Source organism: Hippocampus bargibanti, linkage group LG18 (genome assembly GCF_051943395.1).
Source record: "Hippocampus bargibanti isolate YZ-2025 linkage group LG18, ASM5194339v1, whole genome shotgun sequence".
NCBI classification, from domain to species: Eukaryota; Metazoa; Chordata; class Actinopteri; order Syngnathiformes; family Syngnathidae; genus Hippocampus; species Hippocampus bargibanti.
In genome coordinates, this window is record NC_142751.1 from 3683243 (window position 1) to 3699227 (window position 15985).

At 44.3% G+C, this 15985-nt stretch overlaps 1 protein-coding gene across 1 annotated transcript in view; it reads right to left on the reverse strand.

Annotated features, from left to right (window-relative positions):
* Positions 1-206: 206 nt before the first annotated feature.
* Positions 207-15985, reverse strand: part of clip1b (CAP-GLY domain containing linker protein 1b) — a 29668-nt gene continuing 13889 nt past the window's right edge. The window contains exons 9-20 of the mRNA XM_089020612.1: positions 11861-11965; positions 11529-11690; positions 11337-11432; positions 10412-10469; positions 10172-10257; positions 8537-8611; positions 6289-6374; positions 2599-2689; positions 2377-2518; positions 2255-2307; positions 2070-2182; positions 207-1998 (exon numbers count right to left, since the gene is read on the reverse strand). Coding sequence (XP_088876738.1) covers positions 1764-1998; positions 2070-2182; positions 2255-2307; positions 2377-2518; positions 2599-2689; positions 6289-6374; positions 8537-8611; positions 10172-10257; positions 10412-10469; positions 11337-11432; positions 11529-11690; positions 11861-11965 — 1302 coding nt within the window. The 3' untranslated portion in view covers positions 207-1763. The remainder of the gene's footprint in view (positions 1999-2069; positions 2183-2254; positions 2308-2376; positions 2519-2598; positions 2690-6288; positions 6375-8536; positions 8612-10171; positions 10258-10411; positions 10470-11336; positions 11433-11528; positions 11691-11860; positions 11966-15985) is intronic.

The window sequence follows — 15985 nt, forward strand, 5'->3', positions numbered from 1 at the left end:
AGAATAAGGTATATTTTGTGTTGTTTTAAGGCTTATTTAGTAGAAAATTATGTTTTATGGTGACCTGGGAACAGATTATTCACATTTTAATGGTTTGTTATGGGAAATACATGTTTGGAAGTCAAATTTTTTGCCTTACACTTTCTGGGAACCAATTAAGTTCGTAAGCTGAGGTATTACTGTATTTAAAAAGGGAGGCCTGTTCATTCTGGTTTGGTAAACACATTTTTATTTGACTAAATCCAACCGGTAATGTGAAATCATTAAGAAATTCAGACATACATCTTCAAAGAGATGTATACTTGAGATTTTGTCAGTTTTTTTAGGACAAACGGGCGATGTTAAAGTGGGAAAAAGGTCTTTATGTCAAATTTGGGTGACATGGCAAAAACCAAGCAAGAGTAGACTTGTTGCTTTGTATTGGACAGTTAAGAGGACAAGAAAAATGGGGACATTTGACAAACCGATCCAGAGACGCCTGGCACATATAAAACAGGAATACATCACATACAAAGTGCACAAGATTTGGTTTTCTATACAAATAAATGATAGGGCATTTTTATAAACAGTGCAGAAAAATAAGCATTTTGTACACTTGAGCTGCATGATGGCACATTAGAAGTTTCTGATGCTTATTTTTTTTTTTTTCAAAATCCGAGTCATATTGTACATACAGATATTCAGTGTGATTCCCCCCAAAAAATGTGCTTCATTGTGATATGGATAAGTTGTAGAAATTCAGTTTTGGTTAGCATGAGAGCAGCAGCAAGTAAGCTGATTAGCTTATGCTATCATGCTCCATCAATTTGGAAAAACAAGTAAGATATTTTGTCATGAATAGTCGCAAACGCCGCCTGGACGTCGTGATTCGGGGTTAAAGTGAAGAGTGCAAAAGACTGAAAATTTGCAGAGCTGCTACAGTAACAACGGAATTGTGCTAGGTCGCTTACGTCGCAGGGACCAGTGTCGGGGGGTTAACAAAAAACAACCGGAAACAAGGATTAGTTACAGAAAAAATATGATGAATCATGACAAGTGTCAATGATAAAATGTGTTTTAACTCATTCCCTGCCATTCCTGAATTTATTCGGGAATTGAACAGCGTGACGCGGAGCGCCATTGCAGAATTTGTTAATATTGTGTTAATAAAGTGCTGGATTTTCCCTCCCACGAGGGGTCAGCATTTACCTTTTTTAAATCCGCCCCAGATAACTCCAGACCCATATAATTTAGGAATTAACTCTTTTTTTCTGATAAAAGAAGAGTCTGGGGTTGTCAACACTGTATTGAATGCTTATGTAGTCCGAAAACTGAAGATTCTGTGGGTACTGGAATTCGAGTGAAAAATACAAAAATTGGACAATTTTTTTTGCACATCTGGCAGTGAATGAGTTAAGAGCAAAAATGTCTTTGCGTCCATGATGCAAACCATTTAATCCTCACGAGGGTCATGCCAGAAACCTAACCCCATCGTTTGTGGGGGACACCCTGAACCGGTTGCCAAATAATTGCATCCCAAAGAGAGCTGAACAATCATTTGCGCGCCTTTCGAGTTGTTCCATGAAGCTGCCACGCATGTTTTTTGGGGAATGTGCGAGGAAACAGGGAAAAAAGCCACGAGGGCACGGGAAGAACATGCAAACTCCACAGGGTAAACCCCGGAATCGAACCTGCGGACCTCCGCGCTGCGAGACGAATGCGCTAGCGAGTGACGCTCCGATTGTTCGGGAAGAGTACTCATGTGGGGAGGGCCGAGGTTTTGCCTAGAAGGTGCGATCATCGCTGCACGACTCGGTACTATGGTCAAAGACTTCGCAGACTTTGCAGTAGGGCCGTTCGCTGTCGCGGTGGCCGCGGTAGCTGGAGTGCGGCACGGCGTCGGGACTCTGAGCCTGCGTGGGGCAGTCCTCCGTGTCGTGCAGGTCGAAGCGGTCGCAGATGTCGCAGAAGGGACGTAGCGGTGGTTTCTTGTCGCGCTTGGGCTCCGACGGCTCCGCACTGGACAAACGAGAGCAAAAATGGCGGAAGTGCGACGGGGGGAGGACGTCAGCGCGTGGGCCGCGCCTTACCCGTCTGCGGCGTTGCTGCCGATGAACTCGGCCAGGGCCAGCTTCTTCAGTTTGATCTTCAGCTCTTCATTCTTGCGCTGCAGGTTGACGATGACGCTATTCAGGAAGTCAATCTGTCGGAAGAAAAGTTTGGTCAAACATCTACTCGGTGACGATGGCAAAACGCGGACGAATGACCGGCTCACCTGACCCTCGGCGAATTCCTTCTTCTCTCTAAGCTGCTCCAGAGCTTTGTCACCTGTAGGGGGCGGTGGCGATTTAGCACGGTGGCTAACGGCAGCTATTCTTCAGTCTGGTTTTTCATCACCTGAAAGAGGCTCCTCGCGCTCGCCGTCCTCCGACGCCGCACCCCTGCCACGATCCCTCAAGTGAGCCTTGTCGTGCTCCGGCGTAGCCTCAGCCGAACGCAGCGTCTTGGTTGCGGCGGTCTGGCCCCGCAACGCCGCCACCTGACGGGAGAAAAGCGGAGTAAACGCCACGGTGAAGACCAAAGAGGATCTGTGGCGGGGTCCTTCTTCTGGCCAAGCACCTCGTTCCGTAGCCTCTGCAGCTCGAGGTCTTTGTCGTTGGTGACCGCGTCCGACGATTCATGGTCGCCGGAGACCTCAGTGGGCATCTTTCTGCGCACATTAAAAAAAGCCTTTTGACACATCTTTCTATTTTGAAAATCAATTACAGGACAACCGACATCACTTTTTTGTTTCCTAACTGACATCAGAAAAATGTTTTGTAGCATCTAAAATACAAAACACCAATAAAAATGTCTTAAAGTGTGCTGAAACTGCAAAAAAATCAAAACCGGAAGTGGCCAGTTTCAGAAGGTCCCGCCCCCTTGTTCGTGGTGTCACGCCAAGACGTCTTGCCTTGCTCGAGAATCAAAACAATGGCTTCAGATTCGGAGAACATGCTTTCTTGTTACTCATCCAGTTTTGAATATGATTCAAATAGTTCTGTAGAGGAAAGCATACATGTTTGCAATCGATTAAAGAATTTATTCCGTGTCATTTTGAGGCATCGGTGGTGTGTGGGGGGGGGGGGGGGTGTCACACCCAAAAAAGGCAGAAGATGGCGACAAAGCTCCGTGTGGAAATGGGCTCAACATTTTTGTCACAACACACAAGGATTCACCATCACGTTATTTGTGTTTTCCTTCTAATTTCACCATCAACACGAAGTTTTCAGACCAAGCAAAGTACCGCAAAATGCATTGACGTGATCAAAGGACTGCTAGTGTCCTTTCTCGGTCAGGGGCGTTCCTTCAGTGACGTGATGACTCGTCACCAACTCAAAAACAAGACTTAAAATATTGCTATATGCGGTGGAATCTTTGTAAAATACGCTCAGTAGAAGTCATTTGAAGCCATTTTACAAATTATAGACACAACTTGTCCGGAGACGTCGGTGGTCCTTTAACTGGCAGATGATGTGAAAAAATGTGTCCACTCCAATGCCAGGGTTTTAATCATTGTCACTCATATTCCAGGAGCCACAGAATATTGAGTTTTAGGACTACATAAAGATTCAATACAGCGTTAGAAACCTTTGAATGACTTCTTTCATCAGATAAAAAGTGTTAATTTCTTAATGATATGGGTCTGGAGTTATTTGACCTTGAAATAGGGGCAGATGTACAAAATACAACGCAATACAGTAAAGTCTCGTTATATCGATATCGGTTATATTGATAATACTGCTTATTACGATACTATTTTCATTTCCCTTGCACATTTCTAGTCTTTTCATGTATAATTAGTACTGTTTAGTACGATACCCGGTTATTATGATAATCCAGTTATTACGGTGCTCCTTTTCATCCCCCGCCGGCCATTTTTGTTGTTTATATCGATATATCCGTCGCGCCATTGGTCAACTTGGTCACGTGTCTTGGTTACGTGTCACGCCATCAGTCGCGCCATTGGTCGACTTGGTCAGGTGACTTGGTTACGTGCCCAGCACCCGTGTAGCAGAGCCATTTTCATTTTCAGACGCTAGCTCGTGTGTAGCAGACGAGATTGAAGTGTTTGTGTTAAAAGGTAAAAATGGGAAGCAGAAGAAGATTGATGACTTTTTTAAATTGTATACATAATACAGTAAGATGTAAGCGTTGCAGTTTCCCTGTTGTGTTATGTACATGCCCACTGTACTGTATATGAATGCAATCGTTTTTTGCAACAATGCTTCTTGTTTTGTCTGCTGAAGCGCGATGATTTTGAAAATTATTAACATTCCATACTGTGTATTAAAGGACAGCCGATGTCACTTTTTATTCAAATGCAAATAAAAATGACTTCACGCCAAGACGTCTTGCATTGCTTGTGAATCCAAACAATGGCTTCAGATTCGGATAATATGCTTTCTTGTTACACATCCAGTTATGAATATGTTTCAAATACACTGTAGTTCTGAAGATTAAAGCATACATGTTTACAATCATTAAAGAATTATATGTGCCATTTTGAGGCAACATTGGGGGAACATCTCTGACCCAAAAAAAAGGGAGCTAATGGCCAGCTCCGTTTCTTATATGGCGCTTGGCTGCCCTCTTTTGGCGGCTTTTGTTTAATGCAGTTCGGCGCAGGATCGGATATATCGATAGTCCCGGTTATATCGATATTTTTCGGACTCCCTTGAATATCGATATAACGAGACTTTACTGTAGTTACGTTTAGCACGATACATGGTTATTATGATAATCCGATTACTACGGTGCTCTTTTTCATCTCCCGCCGGCCATTTTGCTATGTTTATATCGATACAAAAGCAGTTTAAGTTGAATCGATATTTGCTTAGGGGTTTCTATACAGTACCACCATTATCGAAATCTGTATAAGTCGCACCGTTGGTCACGTGACCAGCTTCCGTGTCATGCGCAGTGTAGCAGACGGCATTTTCGACCATAATACAGACAGCATACGAAGCGTTGGACTTCAGACATGGATCAAAGAGGATGAGAACGTCATAATACTGTAGTCTTCTTATACAGTCTAGAGTTGTTTGACACCAATTTCAACGCTGGGGAAACGAATTGTGATATCCGAACAACGTACAAGGCAATCATGGCTGTGATGGACAATCCAACAAGCAACTCCATCGCGAAATAGGTCGACGTGCCGCAGAATACTTCAAGGTAAGTAATGTAAACATTGCAGTTTTCGTTTTCCATACATGTATTTAATTGTGTTGTATTCAGATATCTTTATCGCTTGCAATAATCAGTTTTTCATATGTTTGTACATGCTGGTGTTCATGGTTTCTCGCGTGTGTACAATGTCAACAATGTCGAGTGCTACTCAGAGACACGATTGCAAGAGTGTGTTATAAAAATAATAAATGATGTTTTTATTTAATGCATAAGTTTATTTTTCACTTCACTACAGTACAAAAGCATGCTAGATACGCAATCCATGAACCCAATGAGAAAATTACATGCCATGTGAATGATCCCCCATTTATTGCCCCCGCTTCATGCAGTAGGGCACAGGATCGGACATATCGATAGTACGGTTATATCGACATTTTTTCTGACTCCTAAGAATATCGATATAACGAGACTTTACTGTACATCCATATTGGTTTATATGGCACTTTAACAACAGCTGAAGCTGGAACAAAACGCCAACATGGAAAAAAGGCAAATGTCGCCCCCTTGTGGAAGGGAAATACATGGCCAGGGGTCTGACCAGTGCTTTATCGGCACTCCTACCCGCAAAAAAAAAAAAGAACAAATTTGCGAATGGCGCTCGTCACACTTTTCAATTCCCACAGAAATTTGGGAACGGCAGCAAACCAGTTAAATAAATCATCGAACTACCAACAAAAATGAGCTTTACTGCCTTGTCAGTCTTCATTGAAAGAAACATCTGAGCTGCGGCGTTCGCAGATGTTCTCACTCTACAAAGTCACACGTACACGTACACGCGCACACGGAGACGTCATTGCTGGAGACGAAAGCACGCCGGAAATTTTGATTGCGCTCAACCAATTCGATCAATTTGCAGCCCCCACATCATGGTGAGGAGATGAACAAACACCCGCGCGCATACGTTCTAAAAATAAATGTGAACATCAGGCAAAAAAAAACCAACACGCATCATCTGCTACTTTGAATAATTACTGCCTCTTTCCTTCAAATGGAGTCTTTGCACCAAGAGACGCATCCCATCATTCAACGGTCGCTGTTTCGTCCGTGCCCCACCCAAAGATAATGATTGCAACTTACGTGTCTTTCTGGATGTGGTGCTGCTGCTCCCGGGCGACTTTGAGCTCCTCCTGGTATTTGCAATTCTGCTGCGTCAGTGAGTCCACCTGGAAGTTCACAAATTTTATTTGCTTTCGCGGGTCGAATAATATGATGTGGCGGCCAGATTTGGCTCCTGGGCCTTGACTTTCACACCTCTGATGTAAGGGAGTAGCCAGCTATCTGAATAGAAAGAGAGCTAGCTCGCCCACTCGCTCAGTTGCTAGATCACTAAATAGCTAGCTCAATAAATGGGCATGGAATTTCACAGGTTTGAATTGCTTTGGTGGGTCGAATAAATTGATATGCAGGGCGAGATCTGGCCACGGGGCCCTGTGATGTAAGGGAGTAGCCAGCTATCTGAATAGAGAGATAACTAGCTCAGGTTGCTATCTCACTAGCTAGCTCAAAAGATGAGCATGGAATTTCCCTAGTTTGATTTGCTTTTGCGAGCTGAATAAAAGCATGCGGCCGGCCAGACTTTGCCCCCGGGCCTTGACTTTGACACCTGTGATGTAAGGGACTAGCCCACTATCTGAATATAAAGAGAACCAGCTAACTCGCTCAATAAATGATCATGTAATTTCACAAGTTTGATTTGCTTTCGCAAGCCAAAATGTGGCAGGCCAGATTCGGCCCCCGGGCCTCGACTTTGACACCTGTGATGTAAGGGTCTAGCCTATCTGATTAGAAAGAGAGAAAGCGAGCTCACTCGCCCGGTTGCTATCTTGCTAGCTAGCTAGCTCAATAAATGAGCATGACATTTCACAGGTTTGAATTGCTATGGTGGGCCGCATAAAAGGATGTGGCGGACCAGATTTGGCCCCGGGGCCTTGACTTGGACACCACTGATGTAAGGAAGTATCCAGCTATCTGAATAGAAAGAGATCGCTAGCTCAGTAGCCCAGTTGCTATCTTGTCAGCTAGCTCAATAGATGATCATGGAATTTCACAGGTTTGAATTGCTTTTGCGGGCTGAATAAAAGGATGTGACAGGCCAGATTTTGGCCCACAGGCCTCGACTTGGACACCTGTGACTTAAATGTACCGGTGCACAGATATGAATGACTGCAACACTCGGATGTGGCTAAAAATAAACGATTGAACACATGTGGCAGAAGTCAATAATTTAGATGTGTCAATGACAAGGATTTCAGCACGAAAAGATGGAAAATCTTGGAAAATTTGGGGTCAAATGATTCAGAGGATGACACAATTGGACTATCTTTTCCAAGGTCACCGATACACTTTGAGCCGTTGACGTTGGCCAAACGGCTTTTGCGCCCGTGACGTCCCTCACTCTGTGCGAAAGAGGCGATGAGTCGTACCTGGTAGCAAGGAGAGTACGCGGCGGCCCCGGAGAAAGTGCCGCGCAGCGACGCAACGTCCATTCCTGGGTGGTCGCTGGCATCAATAAAGGGCTCACCCCATCAATACTCGACAAGCGATTATGAGGGAGTGAGTCAGAAGAGGCTTTTTCCTCATCTCTTGCTTTCGCTCGCTCTCTGGTTTCAATTATGTAACCAGGAGTAGGACCCACCCCCATCTCCTCCATTACTGCTGCTTTTAGTTTCCACGCCGGCGACAACAAGCATCACGCATCAGGCTGGAAGCATCTGGAAGCTCGTCATTTCAAATAAAATAACATTTAAACTTCCATCCATTCATTTTCTGCCACTTATCCGGGGTTAGGTCATGGGGGCAGCAGCAACACAGAAGCCTAGACTTCCTTCTCCCCAGCACTTATTCCAGCTCTTACTGGCGGATCCCGAGGCGTTCCTAGGCCAGCTGGGTGACGTAGGTCATCCCCTCGGTTATGCCCATAACACCTCACCAGGGGCGTCACCTCATTTGGCTCCTCTAACTTTTGATTGATTAAAGAATCGGTGCAAATAATTATCGATCAGTTTAAAAACCTAAATCAATTATATTCTTCCATTTTTGTTTGTTTGTTTTGTAAACTCACCTCTACTCAAATGTACACGGCAAGGCAAAAACTTACACTTTGACTTTAGAAAGACGGTTTGAAATCAGTCCTGCGTCTTTTTTGAAATGTTGTCACTTTTCCCCAAGTGACGCACAGTGAGTGGCGGTTGAGGACCCCCACCGAAAGGCTTTACTTCTCTCTCGATTAATCAGCGTGAAGATGACATCATCACACCTCACACAGATTTGAGCGCGTCATCGCAAGTGCGCCGGCCCACTTTGAAAATGTCCGTTGCCTTCTAACCTGCGTCTCCAGTGCCTTCTTCTCCTCTCTCAGCTCGTCGGCGGACAGCAAAGCCCCCTCTGACGTCTCAGTGGCCTGCATGGACAAGATAGCAAGCATGTGACCACCGTGCGGACGTGACTTAGCGCCGCCCGAGAACATGAAATAATAAGTTTGATGCTCTGCGTTCACCGGAGCGTGCACGGGAAGGCGCAGCACGCCGGAGCCTGGGGGGGCTCCATCTTAAAGCGAGACTCGCCAACCACAGACCCCGTTTGGGAAGAGGCCGAACAGAAAATAAATGTTGAGCAAATCAGAGGTGTTCAAATGGTTCACTGATGAGTAAAAAATACCGGATTTTCCGGTGTATAAGGCGCACCGGAGTATCAGGCGCACACCCCAATGAATTGTGTATTTTCAAACTGTTTTCTACATACAGGTAACATACGAGTGACGACCGGGTTCCGTTCCGACTAAACAGTCGTAAATCAAACGGGCGTAAGTCAAAATCCATTCAAAATGGGTGACTTGCATGACAGCATAGTATCTGATGTCAATCTGTTGTTTTTAAGCAACATTTTCAATTGAATACTATTATATACCAAACTCTTTACATTTCATTTATAAATTTGATCACTTTTAGTGTCATTTACATCATTTTATATTTCATATTATTGATTTGTTTTACTGTATAACTGTATCTGCAATGTATACAAAACTGGTTAACTGTACAGTTCATTTATAAATATTATACTTACCCTTCTCTCCCTGCTAACGGCAAGAAGAGGTCGCCCGACACACACGCTCAGACTCAGGTGGACGTGGAAGGAAAAAAGCAGTGTACGGTACAACAGGAAATGTTGACGAGACGGTATCTGCACTGTATAACTACTGTATTGAGTGTAGTCACGCAGTAGATTGCTGTGCGAGTGTGTGACATGCTGGCTGGCCAAAATTGTAGTATGCGTTGCCAGCTGCTTGCGCGTTGCGGTGCCAGGCATGGAAGAAAAAAAGGGTCTGGCGGTCATGGTCGTAAGTACGGGCGGTCGCAACTCGCGCTGGTTGTAATTCGGATGTTAAGTGTATAAGGCACATCGGACTATAAGGCGGACCTTCAGTGAATGTAAAATGTTTTCCAAATATATCTAAATACAGTAAAGTCTCGTTATATCGATATCGATATTATTACGATACTATTTCTATGAACGCAAGGACAGAATTACATACGCGCAGGGTCGGATATATCGATAGTCCCGGTTATATCAATATTTTTTTCGGACTCCCGAGAATATCGATATAACGAGACTTTACTGTATATAAACGTTTTCCAAATATAAGGTACACCATATTATCGGGCACTACAGGCTACAGAAAATCAAGGCTTTTTTTGGGTGCACCTTATACACTGGAAAATACGGTAATCAGCGATGAAATTGATCACGGATTAGTTGATCCGGTGCAACATTTCTCATCCTTTTTTGCGGATTTCAGTCTGAAAGACATTTAAAATGTCCATGAGAATGAGGATAGTTCCAATGGAATATGTGAAATTCAATGTCAGAGAATGAGGATTGTTCCAATGGAATATGTGAAATTCAATGTCAGAGAATGACGATTGTTCCAATGGAATATGTGAAATTCAATGTCAAGGTTAACCTGAGAGAGCCGAGCCTTGAGGTCGTCTTCCCGGCCCCGAGTCGCCTCTTCCAGCTCCTGCAAGTCCTTATTCTTCTGCTCCAATTCTGACAAAGAGCAACAGAAGGCCACGCGGGCGACAGCTAAGATGGCAGCGCAAGTAATTGGCGGGTGAGGTCGGCAAAGGGGAGGCGGGACGGGTAAGTAAGTGGTGACACGACAGGCACCGAAGGAAATGAGGTGACGTTTGATGACGTTTACCTCGCACGGCTTTGGTCATCTTGCCGCTTTCTTGCTCAGCCCGCTGCAGCTGTAGTTTCTGCAAGGGGAGGAAGATACAAGAAGCATTTGGGAGAAAGGTCACTGCCATTTGACTGTCACGGCTGGTCAGCTCGGGGGCCATTTTGTGCTTTTTTTGCACCTGTCGTGGGCAGCATTTTGACAGCCCGATTTGGTCAGCGGAAAGGTCGCTACTGTTGGACAGTCCAAGGCTGAATGGCTTGAGGAGCCCCCGATTAGAAGAAAAAAAGCATCTGATGCGGAAGTGGAACTGTCGCGGCTTGGAAATGAAGTGGATTTATACATGTGAGGAAGGCGAACAAACCATATGAAGAAGTGCAAGATGGCAGCCAGCCATCTTGCTTTTTTGTTTTTGTGTTTCCTTTTGTCACTTAGTTATTGTGCGTCGTGTGGAACAGATACGGATTGTTTTTCAGCATTTGTTTGTCTGATACGTATGTGGAACTGTCGCGGCTTGGAATTGAAGCGGATTAATGTGTGACAGGAAATGTCTTTTCGTCAATGGATGCTACAGCTTTCCTGTTTGCGTTCAACATTTAGCATGTTGCAGACGTGCACATTTCACCATGACGTCCCCGATCCACTGGTAAAAAGGACACTTTGATCCTCTCCTTTTTTATCTGGAACTGCTTCATACAACAAAGAGTGCAGCAAGTGCTTGAATGACTGTCCGTGTCTTTTGTGTTGTGTCACATTATTTGTTATTTTTGTTGTTGTTCAAGATGGCGTTACAAGAGTTTCTGCCTTTACAGCAGCTCCTGTATTGTACTTCTTCCTTTACTTTCGTCTTCCTTTCATCACTATGCTGCTGAGAAATTTTAATTTCTCCACTGCGAGACTATCAAGGCTGATCCAATCCAATTTTCGGCTTTTTTTTTTCTCTTACCAAGCTACTCAGCTGCTGTTGAACTAAGTTGTTCTCATCCTGAACGCAGCGCAGCGCCTTGTCTTGACTCTCCAGCTCCACGCTCAGCTCGCTGATCTGCGGTAGACGAGACGGAGGCGACGCGTTTGCCCCGCTTTGTTTTTGACGTCCGAGTAACTCGACTCGGGTTTTCCAAAAGGGTCCAAAAGTCACCTTCTGCTCTTGGGACTGGGCTTGCGCCTTCAGGCTGGCCAGCTGCTGCTGGGAGAGCGACGCCGCATCCTCCTTTTGAAGCGACGCCCGTAGACGCAGCTGCAGGTCCGACACCTCCCGCTCCAGCTCCATGATGCGTGAACGCTCCGATACCGCGGCCACCTGTGAGGACAGCAAAGAGGAGGCTCAGGGTCAAAGGCAAAAGGAGATGCTAGAGCATCTGTTAAAGGTCCGACGTGCTCATTTTATAAGAATCAGCGACCTGACTGAGCTTCAGTGTGTTTTTGTTTGGGTTACCCGGTGGCCATTTTCAGATTTTTCTTTTTTTTTACCCTGGCGTCCTCTAAATCCCGCTGGAGTTTGTCAGCTTTGGTCTTTTCAAAGAGCAGGCTCTGCTCGAGCTCCTTAACGCAGCCATGCTCCAGGCGGATCTGCGTCTGTTAGTGGGAGAAAGAGAGAGAGAGAGAGAGAGAGAGAGAGAGAGAGAGAGAGAGAGAGAGAGAGAGAGAGAGAGAGAGAGAGAGAGAGAGAGAGAGAGAGAGAGAGAGAGAGAGAGAGAGAGAGAGAGAGAGAGAGAGAGAGAGAGAGAGAGAGAGAGAGAGAGAGAGAGAGAGAGAGAGAGAAAAGCCAGAAAGCGGCCCAAACGTGCATACTTGAGGACACATGTTAACAGACACAGGGGAGGGAATCACACATAGACAATAAAAAGCTCCAACAGTGTGACATCAACAAGACGTGTCTTAGCGCAGGGGTGGGGAACCTATGGCTCGCGAGCCATATAGGGCTCTTTTGATGATTGCATCTGGCTCGTGGATAAAACTAAATACAGTGATACCTCAGCTTACGAACTTAATTGGTTCCCAGAAAGTGTGTGTAAGGCGAAAAGCTCATCTGCCAAACATTTATTTCCCATAAGAAAATGAGAATAATCCGTTCCCAGGTCCCCATAAAACATAATTTTTTACTAAAGAAGCCCTAAAACGACACAACATATACCTTATTTTATGTATAATAAATGTGCTATTGGATTGTAATTAAAGAAATAAACTGCCGGATAATCAAGTAGTTTTATTTACCTTTGTGATGGTAGTTGTCAATGGATGGTAGCAATGCTTGACTTAGCGTACTGGTGTTTTTGGATGATATCCTAATTCTGCTCGACCGTCATTTTCTTTTGTGTCCTCTTCGGCTTAACACTAGCCTCTGGTGGGGTATTTTTCGATCCCATAATAGCAAAAGTACTCCACCTGATAACAAACCATGTCCGTGCTCAAAGAAAGGGGGTGACGAAAACTAGTCCGCCAGCTACCGTGGCGCTGTGTGGTTTGGTTCGTCCGCCGAAAACTAGTTTGTATGCCGAGATTATATTCTCGCGAATTTAATGTTCGTGAGGGGAAAGGTTTGTGAGCTAAAGCGTTCGAAAGCTGAGGTATCACTGTACATAATCTCGCTTTTTTGTTGTTCACCTCCTGTTTGGGCTGCAGTTGGCGGAAAGCGCAATTTTGATTGCATGATACTGGCCGTTCATGTCGAAATAGGTAAACGGCCCTTTTAAATAAGCCTGACGAGTAAAAAAAAAAAAAACAGACAAGTATCGTACACTTCAGGTTGGAATGGACCGAAGGATTCGCCTTTGTGGAGAGAAAAGGTTCTGAGTTCAATTTGCAATGAAACAATACCATCGATGAAAAAGTCAAATGTCAGGGGCACTTTGACAAGCCCCATGCTAATGTTAGCATCAATATACTTCTGCGAGAGACAGCAGAAAGCAAGCGTGGAAGCTAATGAGCCGTGTGCAGGCTAGCTAGCAGTAACTTTGCGTATGGACTCGGCAAGTTGACTTTCATTCCGATCGTTTGGCTGGATTTTTTTAACCAACCATGAAGAACGGAAAACCATTCATATTAATGGCAAGTATTATCACAAAGTTATTTTAAATAATACATTCTGTTGAAAAGTGGCCGCGGGTGTGTGTGTGTGTGTGTGTGTATGGCTCTCACTAAAAAACATTTCTAAATACAGTAAAGTCTCGTTATATCGATATCGGTTATATCGATAGTACTGCTTATTACGATACTATTTCTATGAACGCAAGGAGAAAATTTACATGCTGCAGGATCGAATATATCGATAGTCCGGTTATATCGATATTTTTTCCGACTCCCGAGAATATCGATATAACGAGACTTTACTGTATTTTACTTTTATGGCTCTCTTAGTCAAAAAGGTTCCCGACCCCTGTGTTAGCGGTGAATTTAGCGCCGAAGAGAGAACACAAAAGAGAGGAAAAAGTATACTGTTAGTTGACGGTGAGGCGGCGGTTAACGAGTCTTTGGGTAGATGAGGTGAAAGGTAATACTGTTAAGGACATGTCATGTACAGTGAGACCTCAACTTACGAACGCCTTATAATACAAACTTTTCATCATACGAACGTAAAATTTATGAAAATTAAGCCTTATAATACGTACTATTTTCATAATACACACCCACCACCGCCGGTCCATCAAGCACACGACCTTCGGATCTGGCGAAAGTGATCTTCGGCAGAAGCACGACCGAACAGCGCGGCGCTACTTTCCATACCCCTTCTCATTGAATGCACACGTCGATCATCTACTTGGAGCTTTTTGCTGATAATTTTACTATTATGGGACCGGAAAATAAACACCACAGGCTCGTGTTCAGCCTCAGTTCAAATGTGGTGCGTTACTATGAATAAATTGAAGAAACTACCAGCCGTACATGTCTACTCTGCTCTGTTTATTTGTCATCCAAGATTTGGGGTGCGTTCAGGTTCGAGAATAGCGCACGACTTCTTAAGCCTCTAGGCTGTTTGGAAAGCATTGTCTAACTGAATGAGCGGTGACAAACACTTCCCAACGTTTTTGTGTTGCTACACTTGAACGCACCCCTCTGTCAAGTTGCGATAGAAGTGATTGTGATTGGCTAAACGGTAGTCATGTGTAATGGTAAGCCAATCAGAGCTAGTGTTTTCAAACACACCGGAACAGCGTGTCAATAGTCACGCTAAATTGTCACGTGCGAGTTGACAGCTCGGGCGTGGCCTACGTTCGCGACAATTCATTTCATTGTCGTTCTGCAATTTCATTTCATTTCAACGAGTCACTGTCACCTCACCAGTGACATGATTACGACGAAAGTGCATCGCTACGTCTTGTGCTCCAAATGTTTGCTTGTGCTCCAAGTGTTTGCTTTGCACGAGGTGATTGTTAGACGCGAGTGTGCCATTTTATTCGCCCCGCCCGCCTTCTTTTGTTGGGTTTTATTCCGCGTCCGTGGAATCATCGGACTCACGCCTTTTGTTGTCATAAAATCTCTGCCAGCACCTACGGGACTCTAAGAGAATGCAGATGACATCGAGGAGCTTGTTGCTGACCATAATGAGGTCATCAACACAGAGAATTTGATTTGCCTTCAAGAGGACAAGCAGAAGCAGGCCATTCAACAGTTGATGTGCAGGCTTTTATTGAACAGTTCCATTCAGAAAAGGCTATAAGAATCATCAACATGATGAATGATAATGTGATGCCTCAGTTTCGTAAGACCTTACAAGTCAGAAAGCAACAGGTGTCAATTAAGAGCCATTAATGACCATCACAAATGTAAATAAAGTGTTTTTATTATACAGTGCAGTGTATTTCTTTCATTACAATACAATAGCACGTTTATTATACATAGGATAAGGTAAGTTGTGTGTAGTTTTAAGGCTTATTTAGTTGAAAAGTATATTTTATGGAAACCCGGGAACGGATTATTCCCATTTTAATAGTTTCCTATGGGATTTTTTTTTGAGATACACACTTTTCGCCTTACACCCTCTGTCTGGGAACCAATTAAGTTCGTAAGTTGAGGTCTCACTGTATGAGTGAAGTGACGGGTATGTTGATGACTCAAGGGCGAAAGCAGTTTAGGTGGTAACATCTTTGATTTGGTTAGATTAGATGAGCCTTTATTCGTTTCACAGTGGAGAAATTGACATTTCACAGCAGCTCTTAGTCAAAAAGGTTCCCGACCCCTGTGTTAGCGGTGAATTTAGCGCCGAAGAGAGAACACAAAAGAGAGGAAAAAGTATACTGTTAGTTGACGGTGAGGCGGCGGTTAACGAGTCTTTGGGTAGATGAGGTGAAAGGTAATACTGTTAAGGACATGTCATGTACAGTGAGACCTCAACTTACGAACGCCTTATAATACAAACTTTTCATCATACGAACGTAAAATTTATGAAAATTAAGCCTTATAATACGTACTATTTTCATAATACACACCCACCACCGCCGGTCCATCAAGCACACGACCTTCGGATCTGGCGAAAGTGATCTTCGGCAGAAGCACGACCGAACAGCGCGGCGCTACTTTCCATACCCCTTCTCATTGAATGCACACGTCGATCATCTACTTGGAGCTTTTTGCTGATAATTTTACTATTATGGGACC